Source organism: Rhineura floridana, chromosome 6 (genome assembly GCF_030035675.1).
Source record: "Rhineura floridana isolate rRhiFlo1 chromosome 6, rRhiFlo1.hap2, whole genome shotgun sequence".
Taxonomy (NCBI): Eukaryota; Metazoa; Chordata; class Lepidosauria; order Squamata; family Rhineuridae; genus Rhineura; species Rhineura floridana.
The window spans coordinates 81,386,393-81,414,112 of record NC_084485.1 but is presented as its reverse complement, the minus strand read 5'-3'; the positions used below and the strand labels follow the sequence as shown (position 1 = coordinate 81,414,112).

Sequence of the window (27,720 nt, the reverse complement as noted above, 5' to 3'; positions counted from 1 at the left end):
TCCCAGTGGATACAATCATGCCTTGGTAAGTGCCACCAATAAGTTGTATACAAAAGCGGCAAGGACAGCAAAGAAGCTCTATTTTGCTGCCTCTATTAGATCATCTCTAAGCCGCCCAGCGGAGCTTTTTAAAGTCGTGCGAGCGCTCTTACACTCTGGCCCCCACGATACTATGGAAACATCTGAGACCCGCTGTAATGAAATTGCTGGACACTTTCAAGATAAGATCGCATGTATCCACAGGGACCTTGACTCTGATGTTGTGACAGATGAATCCATTGAAGTGTCCGGAGCACGGCCTTGTCTTTCTTTATTGGATGAGTTTCAGTTGGTGCAGCTCGAGGAAGTGGACAAGGTGCTTGAAATGGTGCGGGCGACCACGTCTGTTCTGGATCCTTGCCCATCTTGGCTAGTGAAAGCTGGCAGGGCTGGAACCACCGGTTGGGCCAAGGAGGTGGTTAATGCCTCCTTGAGGGAGGGAGTGGTCCCTGGTAGCCTCAAGGAGGCAGTAGTGAGACCTCTTTTAAAGAAACCCTCCTTGGACCCAGATAATTTAAACAACTATAGACCGGTGGCGAATGTCCCTTTTCTGGGCAAGGTTTTGGAGCAGGTGGTTGCCAGCCAACTCCAGGCGCTCTTGGATGAAACCGATTCTCTAGATCCGTTTCAATCCGGTTTCAGGCCCGGTTTTGGCACCGAAACAGCCTTGGTCGCCCTGTATGATGACCTGTGTCGGGAGAGGGACAGGGGGAGTGTGACTCTGTTGATTCTCCTTGATCTCTCAGCGGCGTTTGATACCATCGACCATGGTATCCTTCTGAGGAGACTCGCGGAGTTGGGTGTCGGGGGCACTGCTTGGCAGTGGTTCCGCTCCTACTTCGCGGATCGTCACCAGAAGGTAGTGCTTGCGGAACATCACTCGACACCATGGACTCTCCATTGCGGAGTCCCTCAGGGGTCGGTTTTGTCCCCCACGCTTTTCAACATCTACATGCAGCCGCTGGGTGCAATCATCAGGAGTTTTGGAGTGCGTTGCCATCAGTATGCTGATGACATGCAGCTCTATTTCTCCTTTTCATCTTCTTCAGGTGAGTCTGTTGATGTGCTGAACCGTTGCCTGACCGCGATAATGGACTGGATGAGAGCTAATAAACTGAGACTCAATCCAGACAAGACCGAGACATTGTTGGTGAATGCCTTCCCTGCTCAGATGGTGGATGTTAACCCTGTTCTGGATGGGGTTACACTCCCCCTGAAGGAACAGGTACGTAGTTTGGGGGTTCTTCTCAACTCTTCCCTGTCTCTCAAGGCCCAAGTGGCCTCGGCGGCACGGAATGCATTTTACCATCTTCGGCTGGTAGCCCAACTACGCCCCTATCTGGACAGGGACGACCTCGCCTCCGTTGTTCACGCTCTGGTAACTTCAAGATTGGATTACTGTAATGCGCTCTATGTAGGGCTGCCCCTGAAGACAATTCGGAAGCTTCAGCTGGTGCAGAACGCAGCTGCCAGACTACTGACAAGGACCAGTCGGTCTTCGCATATAACACCTGTCTTGGCGCGTCTGCACTGGCTTCCTATTTGCTTCCGGGCGAGATTCAAGGTGCTGGTTCTTACCTATAAAGCCTTACACGGCGTGGGACCTCAATACCTTGTGGAACGCCTCTCTCGATACGAACCTACCCGTTCACTTCATTCAGAATCTAAGGCCCTCCTCCGGGTACCAACCCATCGGGAAGCCCGGAGGGTGGTTACTAGATCTAGGGCCTTTTCTGTGGTGGCCCCTGAGTTGTGGAACAGCCTCCCCGAAGAGGTACGCCTGGTGCCTACACTTTTATCTTTTCGGCGCCAGGTAAAGACCTTTTTATGCTCCCAGGCATTTTAATTTTCTTAACCATTTTAATCTTTTAATCCGTATTTTTAATGTTTGTCGTATTGTGTTTTTGTAGTGTTTTTTGTTGTTTGTTTGTATATGTTTTTATTATTTTCATTATGATATATTGTATTTTATCTTGTTTGTTCACCGCCCTGAGAGCTATTCTGCTAAGGGCGGTATATAAATTGAAATAATAATAAATAAATAATCTTTATGGATCATGTCTGCATGGAGTACCCATGTGGGCAAAGCTATGCTGCCCAGTTTGCCATCCAGGACCATCTGAGTATGGTCTTATTGCTGTCCAACCTGGTGTTAATTAACAGCATCACTAGGCTGGAGGGTACAGGAACCAGGCTACCAGACATCTGAAAGACGGGGAAGACTAGAGGGGGAAATAGTGCACATGCAATGACAATCCCTTCTCAGATGATAATTTATCCTCCCAACATAGATTATGAATCTTCCATATGACATGGATTACATACCTCTTAGCACCACTTTTTGTTGCTATAGGTATGAACATTCCTTCAGTACATACTTAGGGGTGGAGTGGTAGTCTTAGATACACATATTATTATATAGCTAAGGGATAACATTTATTTTGGATTAAGTGACCTAAAGTAAAAACTAAAAAAGCTATAGGTACACAATGTGGCCAAGTTAAATGAGGAATTGCCACTTTCAGAATTATCAATGTGCCACCTTAAAACATAGACACCAATGGTGGAACTCAGCTTCCTATTCAAATGTTTTGTTTATTAAAAAGCACACATGTAAAAAACAAAAGCACCCACATTATCCTACTTTTTAATGAAATGTTCAGCCTGACCCATCAAGTTCGTACAGAATGCTCCAATGTACACTCATCATCCGCTTTTTTCATTTGTTTCAGTGGATGCAGCAGATCTGCATACAACTTTGTGCACTCCACGTGTTCCAAGTGCAATATATACACTGCAAGAAAATATCACATGAAAGTTATGGGTCTTTCTCAGAAATTCCAAAAGGACAGACAAGGTGGGTAGAGTTATTGGCCACTAGCATGTCTGCCTAGTAGGATATGCCACTCAAGAATTGGCACGGGAAGAGACAGAGGGTGCATGTGTCAGAGGTGACTGGAAAGAGGGAGAGGAAGAAGTAACAGGTGAGAGAGGGAGAAGGACAAGAGAGAGTGTATGCTGAGCACACATGAAAAAGGAGATGGAGACCAGAGGATACATCATAGGAGAGGGGGAGGAGGGAGAAATGGGAAAGAAAGATTCTCCCAAGGTCTTTTGTTTGGAAGTGTAGATATATTGGAGGGGTGTGTGCTAGAATTTACAAGCCTAACTGTTGTCTGAAAGCATCTAGTTTTAAATTTACTGTGGTCAAGTTTCTTACATCATTCACAGTAAGGTTTGTCAAAATCTTTTCTCGGTGTTTCTCTAATTTATGTTGAACTCCACTTCTAAATCTAAAGGTAAAGATAAAAGCCTCTATTACAAATTTGGCATTTAGTAGTAGCACATTCCAACAAAAGAACCATGATGTCCTTTCCTAAGAAATTAGCCTTTCCACAAAACTGCAGCCAGACTCCACTCGCAGGACCTCTGATCTCCAGGCATTCCTTCCTGATACTGACCTAACCAATTGTTCAGATGCAGTTCCAACTACACTTTCATCTGCAGAAACAATTGACATAAACTCGGCTAAACATAGCCCCCCCCCCCGGATGTAAAGTCTTTTCATCGAACCAAGAAAGGCCATTCCTTTCCCGCAAACCTATCACTTTGTCCTCTCCTAGGTCCTGCATTGGGCCCCTAGAGATCAACACCTCAAAGACTACTTCCCTTTTCCTCTCATCTACTTTTTTATGGACGCTAGAAAGCAAACAGAAGCAGAGCTTGAGAATGTTGGGAGCTGTACTGTATCTAATAGGATAATCATGCAGAACATTTCAGAGATGGTTATTACTAGGCCATGAAGACAGCTAATCACAGTCTCGTGCGGTAACTGGCAGATTTAGCAACAGAGGCAGAGCTGAGGTCATTGGTATGTACACCCTGTTCTCTAGAAGGCTAAGGAGAATCTACTAAAATCTCCATCTTCTTTGAATGGGAGTAAACTTGTCAAGCAAGCATATTCAAACTACAACTTCTGCAAAGAGGTAAAGTTTTGGTTACAAGTCCTGGAAGCCACTTCTCACAGTTGGCCTTTGGGCTTCTTAACAGTGTCTTCATCCAATATCACAGTGACAAATCCTTGCACAGATAAAAGGGAATTGTCTCTCTTTCTTCATGCACTGTATATAGGATCATATAGACCATCAGAATCTCTTTAAATATCTTATATGCTCCCCAGCATCACCTTATTTATACATAGATGAAGGCACTGCCGCTATTCAAACACTTCTACTCTTCTAGGCAAAACACACACATTGTGAACCAGCATAATTGGAGTAAAACTTCTGATTTCAAGGCCAAATACCTCATTGTTTTACAAGGAAAATTAGGATGCACTGTTGGAAGAGTGAGGAAATTCCCGAAGAGAAACTTTAGGTAGACAGGCATATTGTCTAGCTAACAGAAACTGACAGCTGGAAAGTGAATGCCAAGTAGTCTCAAACAGACACGGGAACCAAGTTTAGTAAAGTTGCACATTACAACAATCTTTGAGCTTCCGCATCACATCCACAGCCCCAATATCATTCACTGACAGCTGCCTCTCATTATGAAACTTCCCTTTATTGTAATGGCAGAATACAAAGTAGCCATCTCATTTCTGCACTATATGTGTCATGGCTTCACACTGCCTGACCCACACATGGCACATGATGAAGACAGAGAAGCAGACAGATGCACCCAGCCTGCCTTAGTTGTAGTGCTGGATATTTGCATTTAACTTGTGGTATTCCAGGCTGTCATATGCAAACTAAATACAAATTTGCAGGAGCCATTTCATTCTGGGGAACACTCTACCATGCCAATGGAGCTACACATACTGATAGCCAGACTGAATATCATTGCATATTTTTGCAACAAACATATGCTGTTCTGAAATTAAAGTTACCACATTGAGCTCATTGTACCAGTGAAAAGGCTGTATTATTATTTATTTATTTTATTATTATTATTAGCTATTATTATTAGCAAGACCCTCTGTGGCGCAGAGTGGTAGGCTGCGGTAACGCAGCCGAAGATCTGCTCACGGCCGGAGTTCGATTCCAACGGAAGGAGGAAGTCGAATCTCCGGTAAAAGGGGTCGAAGTCTACTCAGCCTTCCATCCATCCATGGTCAGTAAAATGAGTACCCGGCATATGCTGGGGGGTAAAGAAAGGCCGGGGACGGAACTGGCAATCCCATCCCATATATACGGTCTGCCTAGTAAACGTTGCAAGACGTCACCCTAAGAGTCGGAAATGACTCACACTAGTAAGTGCAGGGACACCTTTACCTTTATTATTATTAGCATTAGCGATGTGTGTCATTTGCTAGGTGCATTGCAACACTAACTGAAAGCATTTTCAGGGACCTGGGAATAAAGTTGCAGCTGTTAATCCAGGTGAGACTATTTGCCACAATTGAGCCTCTTCTTTGGCAAACAGTCACACCACTTTCAGAAAGACAGTTTAGTGCCAGGGTCCCTGTGAACATTATTAGCTAAGAGTTGTGAGCTGGACTGAAGCGAAGAGGCTCATTTTCCGCACTATCTCAGGTTACCAATTATAGAAGAAAATCTTACTGCAAATGACAGACATGGAGAATCAGGCAAATATAACTGCGTTCCTGTATTTGTCATGGCCTTTGGCTAATACAATAAATTGAATTGAATTGAACTGCATTCCTGCACTTAAAGATTAGAAGAGTGAGCATGAGGTGAGAGTGATAAAAGGAAGTGCTGTGCTTTCTGAGAAAGAAAGGTGACCAAGCAAGCAGAGGCTTTTGAAAAGTCTTGGCTACTGATGCCATTGGTGGACAAGGCAGCTCATGAGCATGCATATGCTACAGAGGGAACTCCCATCATAGGGATGTTCATTATTTGGACTATGTAGTGGGTGAGAAGCCCTTCTCAAATAGAAAAAAGTAATTAATTCTGCCTTAGGATGCCTCAGACAACATGGTAATATTAACCATTTCCCTGTTTCTCTTACTGCTAGCTAGCTTCTTGAGAAGACTTACACTAGACAACAATTCTGTTCAGGTGGGTTATTAAGTGCGTATTGTCTACTTCAGCTCTCCCATCTGTCCTTCTACAATGGGTGGGGCATTTCCAGCCTAATTTCCTGCTTTGGGTGTGTATGTGTTCCTGTTACTCTTTGCAGTGAAGCAAGGCTCTTTGTAATAATCAAATGCATATGCCAGCAAGAGCAGGGTGTCAGGAAAATGTGAGGGTTAGTGGAACACAAAATGGATTTAACTCAGTCATTTCATTTTCTGTACCTCACTGGGTTTTGTTCACTAGACTCTTGTGGCAGTGGATTGACTCCAGTTGCGGCAGATGACTTGAACTGTTTAGAAAGGTTTGGCAATGTGATGGTAATGTCCCCAGGACTCTCTCCTCCGTATAAGGAGCACAAACACAGGGCTTCTGCTGAGGAGCCATGCTGTCAGAACAATATTAGCCTCAAGCAACCCATGATTATTATTACTGGAACTGAGCCCTGGAGAAGCACACTTGTATTCCGCTAGCAAACCTCTTGGCCCACTCTTTTCATGCTCCCCCTTTCCCAGTCTCTCATTTCCAATAAAAACTCTCAACTGTTCTCAGTTGTGCAAACAAACCTGCGGATGGTCTGAGGGGATGGCAGAAATTACAGATTTCTATATTTTCCAGCCAGAATGCTCCATGTGGTGTAAAAAATCTCTCCCTGCTCTCTGGGGATCAAGATAGGATTTCCTCTGTTTACAGTCTTGATTGGACTGTCTGATATTGTGCTCTGTCAGTGGTAACGAGTGATGGGAGATGATAGAAATCTACTCTGCAAAACAAAAGGTGAAATTCTGGATGCATTCACTGTGAGTGAGTGTGAAAAAGTGTGAGCTGAGGCATGGAGAACAAGAGTGGATAACATGAATGCAGTCACCCTTTATTTGCATTTTTATTTGACTTATCTATGTAGCCTTTAAAAACAGTCTTGAATATGCACAACTGAAGAACATCCACTTCCCTTCCTTTTTCTCTTACTTACTGCCTCAGTGTACAGATAGCAACTGGAGAACTGTGCCAATTTATAAAGATGTGTGATAAACCAACTCAACAGGAGGAAAAGCTACCAGCCACAGCCAATTAGTCTCACTGCAGTTGCTGGACCCCTGTTATCAGACATACTTATCTTGATGACCAGTACACCAAAATCCCATAAAGATTAAACCTCAGGAGGAAAACCTATAAGATCACAGCCCCTGTTGCTTAAGAATGACAGGCTAGGACCAGGGACATTTCCTGAAATGCCCTAGTACTAATGCCTTTGCCATCTGACAGAAAGCCAGCCATATTTCCAGGAAATCGTGCTACTGTCTTGCTGCAGCAAAAGCTCCCTATTGACCATCTGTGTATACCCTGTTCTACCTTCCCCTTCCCTCCCCTGAAGTTAAGTAGTTCTTTTCTGGCTAATCAGCCACACACAGTATAATACCTGCCAACTTATTCTGTGTTCAATTTAGCATTTAATCTCAAACTTTCTTTTCGTGCATGCCTATTGTATAGAAGTTTTAACTAGGGATATTTTTCGAGTACACAAAGGGAAGCATAATCACAGCTATGGAAGACGGGGGAGGAGAATGGTCAGAGGCAAGGGAGTTTCCGGCTTCTGGACCTTTAATACTGAGCAGATTTTTGGCAGGTGTAACCTTGTCATCTAGGGGTGAGAAATACTGAATTGACCACAATTCCTTCTTCTACAAAAATATATAGAAGTTATATCCTCTTTTGCATGTGTTCAGCCTCACCTCTACAGTTAAGGAAGGGGAAATGGAAATTATAAGATGGCACTCCTAATCAAATCCTATTCCTGAATTAAAAAACTAGGGATTCATTTGGTGAATTTATTTGCAGATATTCATGGACATTACTCAATATATCTACTCTTTCATTCTTTTGTCTCTTTTATAGTCCAATCCTTAGCATATCTACTCAGAAAAGTTCAACTGAGCAAAATGGGACTTACTTCCTGGTACAAGGAGTATAGGATTATAGTAGGAGTGGGGAAATCCAGGCCTTTCTATCCTCCCATTGGGCTTCTTCCCATGCCACACCTCTTTCCATGCCATGCCCCTCACTGGCCCTACTCCACCCCTCCTTGAGTACTTTTGCTCATCTGAAAAGCATCTTTGAACTGTGATAATGCCTCTTACTTGCCTGGATAGAGAAATGTGTGTGTAGAAACCTCTGAATTTTGCATGCCTTCAATGAAGCCTAGAGTAACAACTGTTGCTTTGCACATTTATTGTCTCTGGCCATGCTCACCACAGGTATGCGCCTCCCTGGAAGACTCCCCATGAGGAAATGTGGCCTTTGGGCTGAAGAGAGTCTCCACCCCCACACCTGGATTATAGCTTTATGGCTAAATGATATTAGACAGATGTGAGTTAACAAACTTCACTAGAATTTAACTGGATCTGGGTAGGAAGAACCAGTCCTTCTAATGAGTGCTCTCTAGTGTCAGCTTTTGTCTCTGCCTCCATGTGGCTGGCAAAGGTAGTGCCTCATTAGTTACCCAATGTACCCAATGGGGATCGAGGTAGTGTTTTTTAAAATTACTTTTCAATGGTGAGGAATAAATTCCATGTAAGTTAAAAGTACAAGAATGTGTAAAAACACAAATTCCATAATAAAGTAATATTAAGATAAATGTATTTTAACATTAACAAAAAAAAATTTAGCCCTTACAGTTAACAATTTTCTCCATCTGGTCTTGTAACACTAGCAATTGGAAACTGACTACTTTTTTGCTTCCTCTATCTCTCCAGAGTTTACGTGTGCGCGTACACACACACAAACACTTTTTCCCATTCTTAGCAAACCTGAACCAATTCAATTCTGGGTTTGTTTTTAAAATAAACTCCACACCACATCTTGTGCCTAATAATAACTGGTTCCCTTTTCATTGGTCCTCATTTTTAAATCAGATATTCTGAGCTTTGTTTAAGAGTATCATCCTTCACTTTTAATTAATCCTTCTGGTCCAGGAAACTTTGTTAGATAAAACAAATGGAAATTTTGACTGTGAATTTCTATTCCTGGTTGTCCTTTACCTTGAGATGGCTCCTCCCTCTTGCTCAGATGGGCAGGTTCTAAGATTCTTCTATCCATCTCACCAGGGGAGGGGCCACCCCACCCTCCAGACCAGCCTTTCCCAACCAGTGTGCCTCCAGATGTGGTTGGATCACAACTCCCATCAGCCTCAGACAGCATTGCCAATGGTCAGGAAAGATGGAAGTTGTGGTCCAACAACATCTAGAGGCACACTGGTTGGGAAAGGCTGCTCCAGACCTATTGGCAGACCATGGCAAACCTCTCAACTCTACAATGGTTCCACAGATCTTAGCAGAACAAATTCCTTAAACAAGAACCAGACAGCAAAGGGAAAACACTTCTGTAGTCCCTGACAGCACCACTATGTATGGTGTAGGCAGAAGTAATTAGAAACTGAAAAAAACTCTGAGCGGACACACAGACTCTGGAAGAATGAGTTGGGTGGACTTCCCCTCAGGAGACAACTAGAAACAGAAATTCACAGTAAGAATTTTATTTTGTTCCCTGGTTGTCTCCTAGGGGGAAGTCCTTCACCTCAGATATACTACAGCAGTAACATCCAGAGTGGCCTTCCAGAATAAGCATGTCAAAACACAAACCACCTTCTACAGCACTTTACAGCTGAAGGCAGTATCAGCAAAATAAAAAAAGTCTATTTTATAATGTTTGATGAAGGTATGAAACAATGCCCAAGTCGCTGCCCTACAAATATCTGCAGTAGGAAAATTGCCCTTACACACTATAGATGTTGGAGCTCCAAATTTTCCCAGAGCTAGGTTAACCTGAACAATTATGTCCTGGAGCCACGTAGAAATGGAAGAAGTCAACACCTTCCTCCCCACAGAAGGCCCATTGAACGCCTTAAGGGGAGCCTCCCCTTTTCTGACCTTAGCAATTCTGTTCATGTAGAAACACAGAGCCCCTTGGACATCCAAGGTGCGCCAGGCTCCTTCCTGGGCCTGCAATGGATTGGGACAAAAGGAGGGCAACACCGCTGCCTGGACCCTGTAAAACAATGAAATAACTTTGGGCACAAAAGAAGGGTCAGAACATAGTACCACCTATAGCTGTGGGTCAGAATATATGGCCCCTAATTAGGACACCTTCTGGGCCAATGTAATAGCCACCAAGAACACAATCATCAGTGTGAACATCTTAAGCAAACACATAGCCATGAGCTCAAAGCGGACCCCATCACTGCCTTCAACACATGATTCAGGTCCCAAGTGGGAAACCTATGGACTACTGGAGGATTTTGCTGTCCCACCCCCCTTAAGGAAACATTTATACAGTGGGTGTGAACTTCCTTCTCCATTTTACTCTCTCAGCAACCCTCTGAGATAGATTAGGGTGAGAGTTAGTGAGCGGCCCAAGGTCACCCAGTAAACGTTTTGGCCAAATGGGGATATGAACCCAGGTCTCCATGATCCTAGTAATTAGGACCTAGTCTAGCACTCTCACCACTAGACCACATTGGCTCTCGTAGTGCCTCAGAGCATGTTCTTCAGACAAAGGCAGGGCAACCCTACTTGCTATTATGCATAAGATACTGAAGTCCAACATTTCGTTTTTTGTAAAGAGGATTAAGCTGTTTAGAAGACTTTGCATCCTTCAGATGCTGTTCTGCTGCTTCTTTCCAAAGTATATTGCTTACGTAATTGCATAAAATCTTTAATCACCCATTCTATACGCTGCAGTAAATGGGCCTGAATTAGTATCTCCGTTGGAGAAACATAAGAAAGATGGGAAACATTGGGTGAAAAATTTGACAGATTTTCTCATCACAGTTAAGAGTTCCAGGTTACAAAAAAAAATCACTGACAGTTCCTAAGAAAAGAGACAACATTGTAAAAGGCAAACAGGTAGAACTGGTACACTCCAGAATGAGACTAAAAGGACACCGCTTATTAAACTCTTGTATACTGGAGATTTGGAATTCAACATCAAAGATATGCCAAAAGTCTGCAACCCCCAAAATGGCAAATGGGTTAGGAAAATGTGGGACAACCTTATATTTAACTAATCTGAATGCTCTGTTCTTGTGACACAAGTATTTTAAATTCTGAATTATTCATTTCCCCCCAGAGAAGGGGGATTATCAATATCAGAGGAGCAATATATGTGTGGAGGCAGAAAGACAAATAGGAGAAGGGAGGGAGTAGAGTTTGTAGTGAAGGTATTATCTCAGCCTGATTATTAGAAACCCTACCCAGACCCTTTCTAGCATTTTAAAATGTTCTGAGAAAATGCTCCTACTTTTAATGCTTTCCTCAGTAAGCTGAAAGGCACGAAAATTGCTTTTTAAAAGACAGCTCAGAATCTTATGAAAATGAGTTTCCAAGCTTTGACTTCCAATGCTATTCAGAGAAAAGAAAATGGATAATCTTATTATTTAATTTATTATATATAAACGCCACCTTTCTTTTCAACAGAAAAACTTAAAGCAGCTTAAATTTGTTACCAATAAACGATAGTTCTGGCAGCCTTGGAGAGCTGGAATGTGGGATCTGAGGATAAAATAGTTTAGAGGAAGTCTGTGTTTCCATAGTTGGAGGCAGTATGCTTCTGAATGCCAGTTGCTGGAAACCACAGGAGGGGAGAGTGCTCTTGCACTTAGGTCCTGCTTGTGGGCTTCCCATTGGCCTGGTTAGCCACTATGAGAACAAGATGCTGGACTAGATGGGCCACTGGTCTGATCCAGCAGGCTCTTCTTACATTCTTATGGCTCTTGAATTAGCACAAAAGAATATGCTTAGAATAAAAGAGGAAACCTGGTATAATGAAATATACCTTAGTACTTCCCGTCTAATATGGTAGCATAGGCCAGATATTTCCAGTCTATAGTTCAATTTGTTTTGTATTTATTCCACAATGATCCTCTCCACAATGGGTGAATGGGTATTAAAATGATGGTTCAGTGTAACCAAATGTAAAGTGATGTACATTGGGACAACATTTTAACTTCTTCAAATGTACCCTAATGGGGTCTGGACTAGCAGTGGCTGACCAGGAAAAAGATCTTGGGGTCATGGTGGATAGTCTGATGAAACACAGACTGTGTGTTGCAGCTAGGGATGGGGGAGAATATCTGCTAGATCGGACTTAGACCCAGATTTCAACTCAATCTGACAGTTCATTGTCTTTTTGGACTGGCACTGATTTAATGCGGTGGGTCGCACCTTTCAATGGCATGGCTTTTTAAAATAAAATCTGCTCTGAACTTTAAGTTATATCTTTGTAATTGGCTGTTGTCTAAGCTGATGCATTCTTAATGGCTGTCTAGGTGATAACAATAGCCAATTACAGCCATTAACCTCCCTCCAATTTTCTCTTTGTTTTGTTAATTCTCAGAAATGGCTATTAACATTCATGTGTTTTTTTTCTTAATCTGTTCTCTAATTCTACTGTTCCTTAAATAATGTTTAGGTTAAGTCATCATTTTGGTTATTATTCATTATAAAATTAAATCGCTTAAGAAAATGTAGTTTTGTCAGTCTACCAAATGATGTCTTAAAGCAATCTTTCAATGCAATTTTTCATTTTAATCTATGCAAGACTACATAAATTTTTCTTCTAAGTGGCAACAACATCACAGATACACACACAGCACAGCAGATACTCTGCATAAGTGTTCTGTGGAGGATCTTAAATAACGCTTTGTTGCAGAGTGTGCTGATTGCACTGGTGGACAGAGGTGGACGGACACTGCATTAAGGTTTGCAATCGAAGCAACACCATTTTATTACAACAGTCTCTCAATTGCAGCAGTTTTTCACTCACACTGACTTATTTAGATGCTATTTTACATATACATGAAAAAAAACTGACTGGTTCTCCTTATTTAGTTGCTACTATATGAATTGGTCATGTCTGCCCATTATGCCAATTATGAAAATTACTATGTTTCACTGCAATGCAGTGGACACTACTTTCTGAATGCAAAAGGAGGGACTCACTTCATTCACTACTCAGTACTCAGCATATTTGTTATGACTTTCTCTTATAAGTTATAGAAATAAGCCCCTGAGTGCAGCTGCCAGAGGGGGGATGATGATGCTTATTTGTACTGCTGTGTATTCTTCCAAATCCATTGCTAATTACAACTTCTTTCCATAGCTGTATTTGCTTTTGTTCCTGGGTGGGTGCGTGCATGCGTGCAACTGTGTGGACTGTACACATACACTAGGCACCAGCATGTTGCATCATATATTAATAATTAGCCTCACTTTGGCCATATGCAGGCAGGCAGGCGTTATGGCCTCCAGCCCCCAGGTAATAATATATGATTGATTGATAATGAGTCTGAAAATACTACATAAATTTATCTGCAAAGTAAGAAAAAGGAGAGATCATACCACAACCACACAGCTGAAAAAGGGAAATGGTGAATGACTTTTGTTGAAATGTGGGGGGTGAGATTTGTGTGTGTATGTGTGTGTGCGACTGTATCAATTCAGTCAACTGTGTTGTTGTGAAACAAAGGAAGTTTCCTAAATGAGGTGATAGAGTGGATTGGAGAGAGAGACATAGCTTAGGTATGTAAGGTTCACACAAGCAGCATTAGTGGCATTGCCATTATATAAGCTTGACCTCATTAACGCAGCAACATGCTAGTAGGAGTAACAATAGAACAAAAATAAAATGTCCACCCCTCCCATGCTAAAACTTCAAAATTAATTACATTTCAAAACATCTTACTGCGTACGGGAAGGAACTCCAGAGTCCAGAGCCAGAGAACAGACCAGATTTGGCTAGAAATATAATGCCCAACATTTCTGCCTACAGATTGCAGCAGCTTGACTCTCATCTCACAGCAGCTTTTTTTATAATCACAATTAACACATTATTAAAAAAAATGGCTAAATTGCAGCAGCTTGAGCTTTAGTCCAAATAAGGTCGAGGAAGTGACAGTGGTCCAGACTTAAGGTGCGTGCGTGCTTGTGTGTGTGTGCGCGTACACTGTGAGGCTGTCCTTCAACATTATCGTCTTTATGAAATTGACACTGAGTAGTTGACAACACAAAATCAATGCAGCAAGCAGGCAGGAGAAGAAAAATCCTAATCCCTAATTTTTCACATTCATTGGGTAAAAAAACCCCACCATTTACAAGCAGGTGTTGTTTACAAGGCACAGCTTTTCATCTTCAGATTTTTCATTATCACACACATTCAACAACTCATCATTTTTTTCTTTCTCCTGCCCATTATAATGTAGACTATAGAGCAACCAGATTTGGATTGCTCCATGAGCTAGAGGGAGCCCCAGCTGATGAAGCGTCAAGGCGAGTTAAGCAGCAGAGCGAGTTCGGCAGCAGGGCGAGGAGGCCAGGGCCCCCCACTCTGCCCGTCTGTTCCCTGACCTCAACTAAACCGCAGTCTCCAACCCATTGACGTAATAAACCTTAAACAAAACTATGCAGGTAAGAAGCCAGCAGGGGTGTGGGGGCTTTCCAGTGTTTTGCACCGCCTGCAGCATGTACGACTATCTGCCTGTTGGACAGAAGTCGTGGGTGTGCTCTCGGTGCAATGAGCTCCTGGCTCTCCGGGAACGACTTCATTTCCTTGAGGCCAAAGTGGCGGACCTGGAAAAGCTGAGAGAGGCAGAGAGGTGTGTGGAGGAGGCCTTCAGGGACGTTATAGCTGTGTCCCACTCCAACGGTGATAGCTCTCCAGCTATCATGGAGAACAATGGTCTCGGGGAAGGAGAGCATCCAGCTGAGGAAGAGGGAAACGATCCCTTAGAAGGGACCCATTCCTTGGGGGATGAGCAGCTATCCTCTTGTGCCGAGGATATATCTCCAGGGGGTGGAGGGATCCTTGTAGTGGGTGATTCGATCATTAGGAACATAGACAGTGGGGTGTGTGATGGGCATGTAGACCGCAAGGTGTTTTGCCTGCCTGGTGCGAAGGTTGCGGATATCGCCCGTCGTTTAGATAGTTTGGTAGACAGTGCTGGGAAGGAGTCAGTGGTCGTGGTGCACGTTGGCACCAACGACATGGGGAAATGCAGCCGTGAGGTCCTGGAAGCAAAATTTAGGTTGCTAGGTAGGATGCTGAAAGCCAGGACTTCCAAGGTGGCTTTCTCTGAAATGCTACCAGTTCCACGCGCAGGACCAGCCAGACAGGCCCAGCTTCGCAGTCTCAATGCGTGGATGAGACGATGGTGTCGGGTGGAAGGGTTCGGATTTGTTAGGCACTGGGGAACATTTTGGGACAAGCTGGGCCTGTACAAAAGGGACGGGCTCCACTTGAACCAGAATGGAACCAGACTGCTGGCACTTAAAATTAAAAAGGTAGCAGAGCAGCTTTTAAACTGACTGAGGGGGGAAACCCGACAGGAGCTGAGAAAGGTCCGGTTCGGAATAAACCTCCCCCCTGGGATAAAAACCAAAGAAATGATGAAATTTTAAAAAGGGTAGGCCTAGAAGTAGGCATTGTGAGAGCAGGGGCATAGGATATAAATTCAGAAGAGCAAAATTACCACAGGCCTAACCACAAGTGCCAAAGACACTTGAAGAGAGACACTGCTTACAAGTGCCTGTATGCTAATGCTAGGAGCCTCCGAACCAAGATGGGAGAACTGGAGTGCTTGGTCTTAGAGAAGAGCATTGATATAGTGAGCATAACCGAGACCTGGTGGAATGGAGAAAACCAGTGGGATACGGTTATCCCTGGATATAAACTATATCGGAAGGACAGGGAAGGATGTATTGGTGGCGGAGTCGCTCTATACGTGAAAGAAGGCATTGAATCCAGCAAGCTCGAAACCCCAAAAGAGGCAGACTCCTCCACAGAATCGTTGTGGGTGGTGATACCGTGCCCCAGGAGGGACTTAATACTGGGAACGATCTATCGTCCCCCTGATCAAAATGCTCAGGGAGACCTTGAGATAAGATATGAAATTGAGGAAGCATCCAAACTAGGAAATGTGGTAGTAATGGGTGACTTCAACTACCCGGACATAGACTGGCTGCATATGTGTTCCAGTCATGACAAAGAAGCAAAGTTTCTAGATATTCTAAATGACTATTCCCTAGATCAGTTGGTCATGGAACCGACCAGAGGGACGGCAACCCTGGACTTAATCCTCAGTGGGGACCGGGACCTGGTGCGAGATGTAAGTGTTGTTGAACCGATTGGGAGCAGTGACCACAGTGCTATTAAATTAAACATACATGTAACTGGCCAATTGCCAAGAAAATCCAACACGGTCACATTTGACTTCAAAAGAGGAAACTTCACAAAAATGAGGGGACTGGTAAAAAGAAAGCTGAAAAACAAAGTCCAGAGGGTCACATCACTCAAAAATGCTTGGAAGTTGTTTAAAAACACTATGTTAGAAGCTCAACTGGAGTGCATACTGCAGATCAGAAAAGGTACTGCCAGGGCCAAGAAGATACCAGCATGACAAGACAATAAGGGATGCTAAAAAAGAATTTGAGGAGCACATTGCTAAGAACATAAAAACCAACAACAAAAAATTCTATAAATACATTCAAAGCAGGAGACCATCTAGGGAGACGATTGGACCCTTGGATGATAAGGGAGTCAAAGGTGTACTAAAGAACAATAAGGAGATTGCAGAGAAGCTAAATGAATTCTTTGCATCTGTCTTCACAGTGGAAGATATAGGGCAGATCCCTGAACCTGAACTAACATTTGCAGGAAGGGATTCTGAGGAACTGAGACAAATAGTGGTAACGAGAGAGGAAGTTCTAAGCTTAATGGATAATATAAAAACTGACAAATCACCGGGCCCGGATGGCATCCACCCGAGAGTTCTCAAAGAACTCAAAGGTGAAATTGCTGATCTGCTAACTAAAATATGTAACTTGTCCCTCGGGTCCTCCTCCGTGCCTGAGGACTGGAAAGTAGCAAATGTAACGCCAATCTTCAAAAAGGGATCCAGAGGGGATCCCGGAAATTACAGGCCAGTTAGCTTAACTTCTGTCCCTGGAAAACTGGTAGAAAGTATTATTAAAGCTAGATTAACTAAGCACATAGAAGAACAAGCTTTGCTGAAGCAGAGCCAGCATGGCTTCTGCAAGGGAAAGTCCTGTCTCAGTAACCTGTTAGAATTCTTTGAGAGTGTCAACAAGCATATAGATAGAGGTGATCCAGTGGACATAGTGTACTTAGACTTTCAAAAAGCGTTTGACAAGGTACCTCACCAAAGGCTTCTGAGGAAGCTTAGCAGTCATGGAATAAGAGGAGAGGTCCTCTTGTGGATAAGGAATTGGTTAAGGAGCAGAAACCAGAGAGTAGGAATAAACGGACAGTTCTCCCAATGGAGGGCTGTAGAAAGTGGAGTCCCTCAAGGATCGGTATTGGGATCTGTACTTTTCAACTTGTTCATTAATGACCTAGAATTAGGAGTGAGCAGTGAAGTGGCCAAGTTTGCTGACGACACTAAATTGTTCAGGGTTGTTAAAACAAAAAGGGATTGCGAAGAGCTCCAAAAAGACCTCTCCAAACTGAGTGAATGGGCGGAAAAATGGCAAATGCAATTCAATATAAACAAGTGTAAAATTATGCATATTGGAGCAAAAAATCTGAATTTCACATATACGCTCATGGGGTCTGAACTGGCGGTGACCGACCAGGAGAGAGACCTCGGGGTTGTGGTGGACAGCACGATGAAAATGTCGACCCAGTGTGCGGCAGCTGTGAAAAAGGCAAATTCCATGCTAGGGATAATTAGGAAAGGTATTGAAAATAAAACAGCCGATATCATAATGCCGTTGTATAAATCTATGGTGCGACCACATTTGGAATACTGTGTACAGTTCTGGTCGCCTCATCTCAGAAAGGATATTATAGAGTTGGAAAAGGTTCAGAAGAGGACAACCAGAATGATCAAGGGGATGGAGCGACTCCCTTACGAGGAAAGGTTGCAGCATTTGGGGCTTTTTAGTTTAGAGAAAAGGCGGGTCAGAGGAGACATGATAGAAGTGTATAAAATTATGCATGGTATTGAGAAAGTGGATAGAGAAAAGTTCTTCTCCCTCTCTCATAATACTAGAACTCGTGGACATTCAAAGAAGCTGAATGTTGGAAGATTCAGGACAGACAAAAGGAAGTACTTCTTTACTCAGCGCATAGTTAAACTATGGAATTTGCTCCCACAAGATGCAGTAATGGCCACCAGCTTGGATGGCTTTAAAAGAAGATTAGACAAATTCATGGAGGACAGGGCTATCAATGGCTACTAGCCATGATGGCTGTGCTGGCTACTAGCCATGATGGCTGTGCTCTGCCACCCTAGTCAGAGGCAGCATGCTTCTGAAAACCAGTTGCCGGAAGCCTCAGGAGGGGAGAGTGTTCTTGCACTTGGGTCCTGCTTGCGGGCTTCCCCCAGGCACCTGGTTGGCCACTGTGAGAACAGGATGCTGGACTAGATGGGCCACTGGCCTGATCCAGCAGGCTCTTCTTATGTTGTTATGTTCTTATGGATAGGATCCCCCACCTGGGCTTTTGAATCTGTATTGCCTCTCTCTGTGTGTGTGTGTGTGTGTGTGTGTGAGAGAGAGAGAGAGAGAGAGACAGAGAGAGACAGAGACAGAGACTGATTGTGTTGCTGCATTACATGACTGCTTGTAACATTGTTGCTTGCTTGTGTGTGTGAGTAAGTGACTTACTTATAAATTCCCTCCCTACTGTCCTTTCCTCCTCAGCCATGCTGATCAAATATGGCACATTAAGTAGTGTCGTGTATATAAAGTGGCTAATATGTAGATTTCTTTAGGATCTTGTAAGGAATCATATAAATAAAAATACAGTGAAGATAGTGGTACTGATGCTGTAGTGTGGACAAAAGTATTCAAAAGGTCACACAAGCATAACATTTGCAGGGTTAAAATTTATTATTTAAATATACACTTTTAATTAAAGAAAAAATAAACGATTTTCAAATATAAAATAACAGTGACAAAATCATAGCAGTAGCAATATTACTTTCTGCTTTTAAAACATAATCCTCACAATTTCCATTATATAAATACTTAGAATAGATAAAATGAAATTATTGGTAAAAAGTATTTTTTTATTTTTTTAAGAAAGATTAAAATTTAGCAGGAAACAAGAAGTTAAAATAAGCAGAGGCTGTTGACTTTTCAACAGTAAAAATTGAAAGTACTGCAAAACAACAAGAATAGCAAAAGGGGGGATCATTAAGCAGCACATCACTTAGCCTGAGGCAAGAGACAGACTCAATGGGCGATTATTTACCTAATTGATATGGTCCATGAACATCCCAAATGGAGGTCCGCTATTATCAAAGGTGCTGTGGACTTTGAAGAAGCAGGAATACTGGGCGAACGGGACAAACAAGCTAAGCGGAAGGCACGTCAAACTAATCCTCATCGCGACCATCTTCCATCTGGAAACCTATGTCCTCACTGTGGGAAGCTGTGTGGATCCAGAATTGGCCTCCACAGTCACTTACGGGCCCATTGTTAAAGACCTTATCTTGGAAGACAATCTTACTCGGCCACGTGTGATACCAATGAATGAATGAGGAAAAAACCCACATGGAACATCATAAGCATTTTCATAAGCATGTTTGCTTAAAATTATGGGTTTTTTGCTAAATAAAAATGAGCAGATTGGCATGTGTGAAAGCAAAAGTTAACAAAACAAGGCCAGATTGGGAAGGAAATATGGACTCTCGGAATCCAATTGGATTGGAACTGGGCAGCAAACCCCATCCCTAGTTGTAGCTAGTGAATTTCATGTTAGGGATCATTAAGAAAGGGATTGAAAATAAAACTACCAATACCATGTCTTTCTACAAATTTGAGGTATGACCACCCGGGAAATACTGTTCGCAATTCTAGTCATTGCACCTCAGAAAGAATACTGTAGAGCCAGGAAAGGGCAAAATGATCAAGGAAGTGAAATAATTCCCTTATCACAAAAGGTTACAACTTTTGTTTTTTTTTCATTTAGGAAAAAAAGTAAGTAAGTAAGACCTTTGGGTCTTCAGATGTTGCTGAACTACAACTCCCATCAGCCCCAGCAAACATGGCCAATGGCCAGGGATAATAAGGGTTGTAGTTCAGCAATATCTGGAGGGCCAAAGGTTCCCCATACCTAGTGTATGTTATTAAGCTAACTCTCTGTATTCTCATCCAGCAAGATCTAGACTTGTTTATAGTCTTGAGAAGAGAAGACTGAGGAGAGATTTGATAGCACCCTTCAAGTACTTGAAAGGCTGTCACACAGAAGAGGGTCAGGATCTCTTCTTGATAATCCCAGAGTGCAGGTCACAGACTAATGAGCTCAAGTTACAGGAAACCAGATTTCAACTGGGCATCAGGAAAAACGCCCTAACTGTTGGAGTGGTACGACAATGGAACCAATGACCTAGGGGGATGGTGGGCTCTCCAACCCTGGAAGCCTTCAAGAAGCAGCTGGACAGAAGGTAGTGCTTGGGGAGTTTTGCTCGGCACCCTGGGCCCTCCAATATGGAGTTCCACAGGGGTCAGTACTATCCCCCATGCTTTTTAACATCTACATGAAGCCACTGGGTGCCGTCATCAGGAGTTTTGGAGTGCGTTGCCACCAGTATGCTGATGACACGCAGCTCTACTTCTCCTGTTCATTTTTTTCAGGTGAGGCCGTCAAGGTGCTGAACCGATGCCTGGCTGCGATAATGGACTGGATGAGAGCGAACAAATTGAAGCTTAATCCAGACAAGACTGAGATGCTGTTAGTAGGTGGTTCTCCTGACCAGATGGTGGATGTTCAACCTGTCCTGGATGGGGTTGCACTCCCTCTGAAGGAGCAGGTTCGTAGTTTGGGAGTTCTTTTAGAACCATCCTTGTCATTAGAGGCACAGGTAGCCTCAGTGGCACGGAGTGTTCTATCAACTTCGGTTGGTGGCCCAACTACGCCCCTATCTGGACAGGGACAACCTTGCTTCAGTTGTCCACACACTGGTAACCTCTAGATTAGACTACTGCAATGCACTCTACGTGGGGCTGCCTTTGAAGACGGTTCGGAAGCTACAGCTCGTGCAAAATGCAGCGGCCAGAATGTTAACAGGGACTCGGAGGTCCGATCATATAACACCGATTCTGGCCCGCTTGCACTGGCTGCCTATATGCTTCCGGGCTCAATTCAAGGTGCTGGTTTTAACCTATAAAGCCTTACACGGCCTGGGACCACAATACCTGTTGGAACGCCTCTGCCGATACGAACCTACCCATACGCTGCAATCAACATCAAAGGCCCTCCTCCGGGTGCTGACCCAGAGAGAAGCCCGGAAGGTGACAACGAGAAAAAGGGCCTTTTCAGTGGTGGCCCCCGAACTATGGAATTCTCTCCCTGATGAGGTACGCCTGGCGACAACGTTACTATCTTTTTGGCGTCAGGTAAAAACCTTCCTCTTCTCCCAGGCATTTTAACATTTTAATATTTAATATACAATTATTTAATATTTAACATCTTAACATCTTAAACAGTTTAACACTTTTTTAATATTTTAGTATTGAGTTTTGTACTCGTCTATGTGTTTAATTATGTTTTGGTTTTTGGTATAATTTTTCTGCATTTTTAGTTGTTTAATAATGTTTTAATTGTATTGGATGTTTACATGTTGTGAACCGCCCAGACAGCTTCAGCTATGGGGCGGTATAAAAATTTAATAAATAAATAAATAATAAATAAATAAACCTGTAGGGTAAGCTTTGATTTGGATTCCTGCATTGAGCAGGGGTTGGACTTGAGGGCCTTATAGGCCCCTTCCAACTCTACTATTCTATGATGGGCATATAAAATTATGCACAGCATGAAGAAAGTCAGAAGATGTATTTTGCTCCTTGAACAAGGGATCATCAAATGAAACTGATTGTCTGGAGATTAAGGAGACAAAAGGAACTACTTGTTCACACAGCACATAGTTATACTATGAAATTTGCTATCACAAGATGTAGTGATAGGCATCAATTTGGAACAGCTTTAAAAGGGGATTAGAAAGATTCAGAGGAGGATAAGGCTATCAACAGATACTAATCATGATGTCTCTATCTCTGATTTCCATTTGTTAGGGACCACAAACAGGAGAATTACATACAGCAAGGCTTCCTATAGGCATTTGTTTGGTCACTGTGAGAACATAATGCTGGACATGGTATAATCCATCAGGGTGCTTCTTATCTATTGTAATTTCTTTCTACTTCTCTCTCTCTTTTTTCATTTTAACTGGCAATAAAGTATTTTGTGGTAAAGAGCTGAGGTTGGCTGAACTCATTGTATCTTAGCCTCAGCTTCCAAAAGTAAAATAGAATAGAATGAAGGAGTTTAAAATGTTACTATCCTTCGTGAGATAGAATTGACAGAGCAGACTGTACATCTCTCAAAATATAAGAAGACACTCAGACTTCTATGAATCTGGTAGTGAAGAAAGGACTAAGCTGCCAGTCTGAATTCTGGATAGAGTTGTGTGTTTTGCAGTTCTTCATCATATCTTAAAGATATTAGAGGCCAGTCCCAATTTTGATCTGGCAGCCGCAAGAACAGCTTTCCTGCCACGAAGATCAAGTATCTTTATATCAAAGTCTGCAGCTCCCTGATGCACCAAGCTTTCCTGATCATCAGAATGTCCTTTGAAAGCACACCAACAACACTAAACACAATATGCCCCTTTCCACATATATCTGTACCAAAGTAGTTCTGCACTAGAAATACTTGCATGTCAGCTCACTCAAAACGAAAATCCTGTTTTTTTAATAAGGAGCAGAAAAAGAAACAGCAGTGTGTATGTGTGTGATAAGGAGGGGAAAAGAATAAACCCCATCAGTCATCACTGGAGGCACCTAAAAATGTATCATCCTTTTGCTGATCATAGTGCCTCAGCCCTTTGCCTCCCAAATCTGATCCTTCTTTCAGCCAGTGCTGTTTCTTGCATTTCCAGAGCAATCAATCAATCAATCAATCAATAAGTTTATTACAGTCATAGACCAGAATAAAATAAGTATCATTAAAATGATCGAATGAGCAATACAAAACCACATGGAACAGTTAAAATCTCATTAAAATTCATTCAGGTTAACATTCAGGTTAACAGTGTTCTTCTACAGCGAATGGCAGCTGCACAATAATTAGCTACCTTGAGGGAAATCTGTTGGAATTGGTCCGATAAAAGAAATTCAGCGTAAGAAGCCTCATCCCTACCAGGAATGTTCCGTATAATTGGGATTAGTAGCTCGGTTCGAAGGTCACGGCAAAAAGGGCAGGATAACAACACATGTCCCACTGTTTCCACTGCGCCCTCGCCACAATTCCAGAGCAATTTGTCAGGAAGGCTTGAGGGACAGCATGTTGTCAGTTCATTAATCATCAAGCTAGGTTTATATAAAGTTTTGAAAGGAGTCTTGTTCTTTATGCTTACCAGCAATTACTGGGATCCATTCAGGAAAACAATACATTTCATGCTTTCCCAAGCTTCTTTAATTTTGACTGGTAAAAAAATAAAAATAAAATCCAATATTTTTGATCTGTGCCTCTTCAAAGCAACATCTGAACATTATATGTTGTAGACTCTACACTAGCTCCTTCCCTCCCAGTTCTTCCAGTGAATGTACCTGTATACATTTGTATGCCACATACAATTTCAGAAACTGGATTTACATGTTTAGCTTTGGTGACCTAAAGCAAAATTTAAGGGCCAAACCTAAATGTGATGGCATCAGTTCCCTGGGTGGTATTCAACTAACTCATCCTGTTAGCATAAGGATTGCTGTTAGTGCAATGGGACTTTCCACTCCTCTTCTACCCCTGCAACACCCCCCCTCTCCAAATGTGTTCTGGAGAGTTGGGGGAACTCCTAGAACAGAATTAGGGGGTGCGTGGGTGAAGGAGAGGAGGGAAGTCCCATTGCACCAGCAGTAATCCTTGCATTGATAGAACCCTGAGTTGGTGCTATGCTGGATACAACTCCCTATGTTTAAACATGGAACTATTCCAATCATGCAGAAAGAGGGTACAATTTAAAAAGCAAAAGGGACTTACACATGACACAATCTGATTTTGTTGAATTTTGCTTTTATTTGTGGATTGTATCTAACTAAATCATACTCAGAGTACACCCACTGAAATCAACGGACATGTTAATTCTGTATCTTTTATTACTGATTTGTCAACTGCTTTGAACAATGGAAAAGTTGCATACACATGTTTTAATAAAAGTAATACAATATAATAAAAACAAACCTTTTCCCCACCCACGGCTTACCTCCTTTCAGCCCCTTTCCCAGGCACCTTTTCTCTCATCTAGAGTCGCATCTGGTATCATAGATCAGGCTGGGAGAAAAGTGCTTGCAGAAACCAGTCACAGGCAGGAGAAAAGTTCCTCACTCCTCACCCATGCACCCTTTTTCTTTTGAAAATCAGATATCCACATCCCTTCTTTCTACATTAATAGGTGGGCAAGGAAACACCCACTGGGAGCGGTGGTGTGTGATTATGTCCCACTATCTAGACCACAGTTGGGTATAGTGGCCAACCTCATTTCATGGGTACTCTCTGCAGCATCAGGCAGACTTGAGGATCAGGAAGTGGGAGTTGCTGTGGTCTATAGGGATTCTACTTCCCTCTCCAGGCTTCCTTTTGTCTTTATTGAGGATCTAGAGTGTCCATATCTGGTGCTTTACTGTCCGCTTTGCTGGCCAGCAGTCTCCTTGCCTGAGCTGACAGAGATGGTCTCAGGGGCTTGGAGGCAGTGTGAATACTCCCAGTTCTGGGGGACTTCAACATGCCACCCTGGGCTCCTACTGGGAGGAAGGGCGGGATATAAATCAAGCAAACAAGCAAGCAAGCAAGCAAACAAATAATCCACAATGAGGCCATTAATTTTGGGGCAGCTCAGGACTTCATGACAGCCATCACAACCATGGGGTTGTCCCAACATGTAATTGGCCTGATGCATGTGGCAGGCCACACTCTGGATCTGGTCTTCTTGATTGGACAAGAATAAGGTGATCTGAAACTGGGGGATATGGTCAGATCACCTCCTGTTGACGTTTAAGTTTTCAGCATCTTTTCTCCTCTGCAAAGGTGGGGGACCTATTAGGATGATCCACCCTCAGAGGCTGATGGATTCAATTGGCTTCCAGACAGCTCTAGAGGATTTTCTGGCTAAGATGACTGGCTAAGATGTTGAAAACCTGGCTGATTTGTGGAATATGTAGATAACCCAGGCTGTTGACACGATTGCCCTTGAGTGCCCTCTCCTGCTTTGTACAGCCCGTTCAGCTCCTTTGTATACATCAGAACTTAGAGCAATGAAATAAGGTGGGCTTGAACGCAAGTGGAGGAAAACTCCAGAAGAATGCAATTGAACACTTGAGTGCTCATTATTGAGCCTGCTTAGTGGCAGTAAAGGCAGAAAAGAAGGTATCCACTGCCTCCATTACATCCTCATTATGCCATCCAGTAGAGCTTTTCTGGTTTGTGCAAGGCCTTTTACACTTTGCCCCAAAGGAGGTGGTAGAACTAATGGTGGCTCACTGTGACTGTTTGCAAAGCATTTTGAGGGTAAAATCATTAACATCCGCCAGGACCTTGACTCCACCATTATAGCAGATGAGTCTCAGGAGGTCTTCAGAACACTATCTTGTCCCGTTGTGTTGGATGAGTTTCAGTTAGTAAGGCCTGAAGACGTGGACAAGGTGATTGGTTCTGTCCAGGCAACCACTTGTAGTCTTCATCCTTGCTCCTCACTACTCCTTAAGAAACCCTCCCTGGATTCAGAAAATCTAAATAATTATTGGCCAGTTACTAATCTCCCCTTCTTGGAAAAGGTTATTGAGTGTGTGGTTACAGGCCAGATCCAGATTCTTTTGGATGAAACCAATTTTCTAGATGCAAACTGCCTTGATTGCCTTGTATGATGACCTACGTCGCGCGAGAGACAGAGAAATGTGTCCCTGTTTATTCCCCTTGATCTCTCAGCAGCTTTCAATATAATTGACCATGGTATTCTTCTGAAACAGCTGTCCAAATTAGGGGTGGACAGTACTGCTTTGCAGTGGTTCCAGTGCTACTTGAATGGTTATCCTCAGAGGGTGATGCTTGGGAAATGTTGTTCAGTCCAATGGAACCTTCAGTGTGGGGTCCTGCAGGTTTGATTTTATCTCCCATGCTATTTAACATCTATGGTGACAGAAAAAAGGTACCTATTTGTGGCCTAGACTATAGAAATTGAAGACAATATCATGGTGGAGTTGTATTTTTGGCCAAAAATGGCAAACATATTTACTGGTTGTTCTTTGTAAATTATGTGTAGTGGACATTTGCTCTAAAGCAAGTGTAGTTAACCCAAATTTCTCCCCCAAACAGACCCCACTAATTTTGGCAGCGGAAGAAAACAAACAGACAAAACATTTGAGTGGGTGGACTGACTGAGATGTAAATTGCCCCCTCCTTGGTCATTAGATCAATCATTTGATGAGCAGAAAAAAAATCCCCTTTTCCTCAGCTAAACTGTACAGATCAGATGAGGGGACGGGTCATTTTCCCATCTCTGCTCATCAAATGAGCAATCTGTGTACCTGTCTGTCATGAGCCCTCTGTGCCTGTGTATGGGTGGTGGTGGTTATTCCCACTTGTGTCCACATCCTCCGCTGGCATGTGGCCCCAGGAGAGTTGGCCAACAGTGAATGTGGCATTGTGGCCAAGAAAGGTTAGCTATGCCTGCTCAAAAAGCTTCAGAGCATTTGGCTGGCATGGCTGCTTCTATGTTATTTATTTATTTATTATTTGATTTATATCCTGCCCTTCCTCCCAGCAGGAGCCCTGTTATCTGTTTATCAGGATGAATACTTCCAGAGTCTTTTTCTGTCTATCAGTTACTAAATGGCCAAGACAAAGCATAAAGAACTCATAGAATCATAGAGTCATAGAGTTGGAAGGGGACTATAAGGCCATCAAGTCCAACCCTCTGCTCAATGCAGGAATCCAAATTAAACCATGCCTGACAGGTGGCTGTCCAGCTGCTTCTTGAAGGCTTCCAGGGTTGGAGAGCCCACCATCCCCCTAGGTCATTGGTTCCATTGTTGCACTACTCTAACAGTTAGGAAGTTTTTCCTGATGTTCAGTTGAAATCTGGCTTCCTGCAACTTGAGCCCATTATTCTGTGTTGTGCACTGTGGGACGATCGAGAAAAGATCCTGGTTCTCCTCTGTGTGGCAACCTTTCAAGCACTTGAAACATTCTATCATATTCCCCCTCAGTCTTCTCAAGGCTAAACATGCCCAGTTCTTTCAGTCTCACTTCATGCTACATTCTCTGGCAAGAGACTCTACTGTGCTCCTCCAGTCAGGGAAAGGTTCTTCAGGTCGTGCCATTCCATAGCATTGGCCTTTTAAAAGTTTATTTGTCCTTTTCATAATGAGAACAGCTTTACAAACAATTCTCGTAACAGAGCATTTCTGTCTTTTTTCAGTTATGTAGACTGTGGATTGTATCCAATGCTAGTCCTCAGACCTAATAAAGTTAATGTACATGGCTCTCTTAGTTTCATTAATTTCAATGGTCTACCCTGAGTTGGTCCTAATTGGATACAACCCTATGTATGGAGCAAGTTTGGGAATAGTGCTTAACATAC

The 27,720-nt window shown here is 43.0% G+C and overlaps 1 protein-coding gene across 12 annotated transcripts in view; it reads right to left on the bottom strand.

Annotated features, from left to right (window-relative positions):
• Nucleotides 1–27,720, bottom strand: part of ST3GAL3 (ST3 beta-galactoside alpha-2,3-sialyltransferase 3) — a 362,121-nt gene that overhangs the window by 17,579 nt on the left and 316,822 nt on the right. Inside the window, exon 13 of one of the 12 annotated variants that reach the window (XM_061632683.1) lies at nucleotides 2,753–2,833. The exons of the other annotated variants lie outside the window; for them this stretch is intronic. Within the exon in view, the coding sequence (XP_061488667.1) occupies nucleotides 2,768–2,833 (66 nt within the window). The 3' untranslated portion in view covers nucleotides 2,753–2,767. Of the gene's footprint in view, nucleotides 1–2,752; nucleotides 2,834–27,720 lie in introns of those variants that run through there. 12 annotated transcript variants of the gene reach the window in all.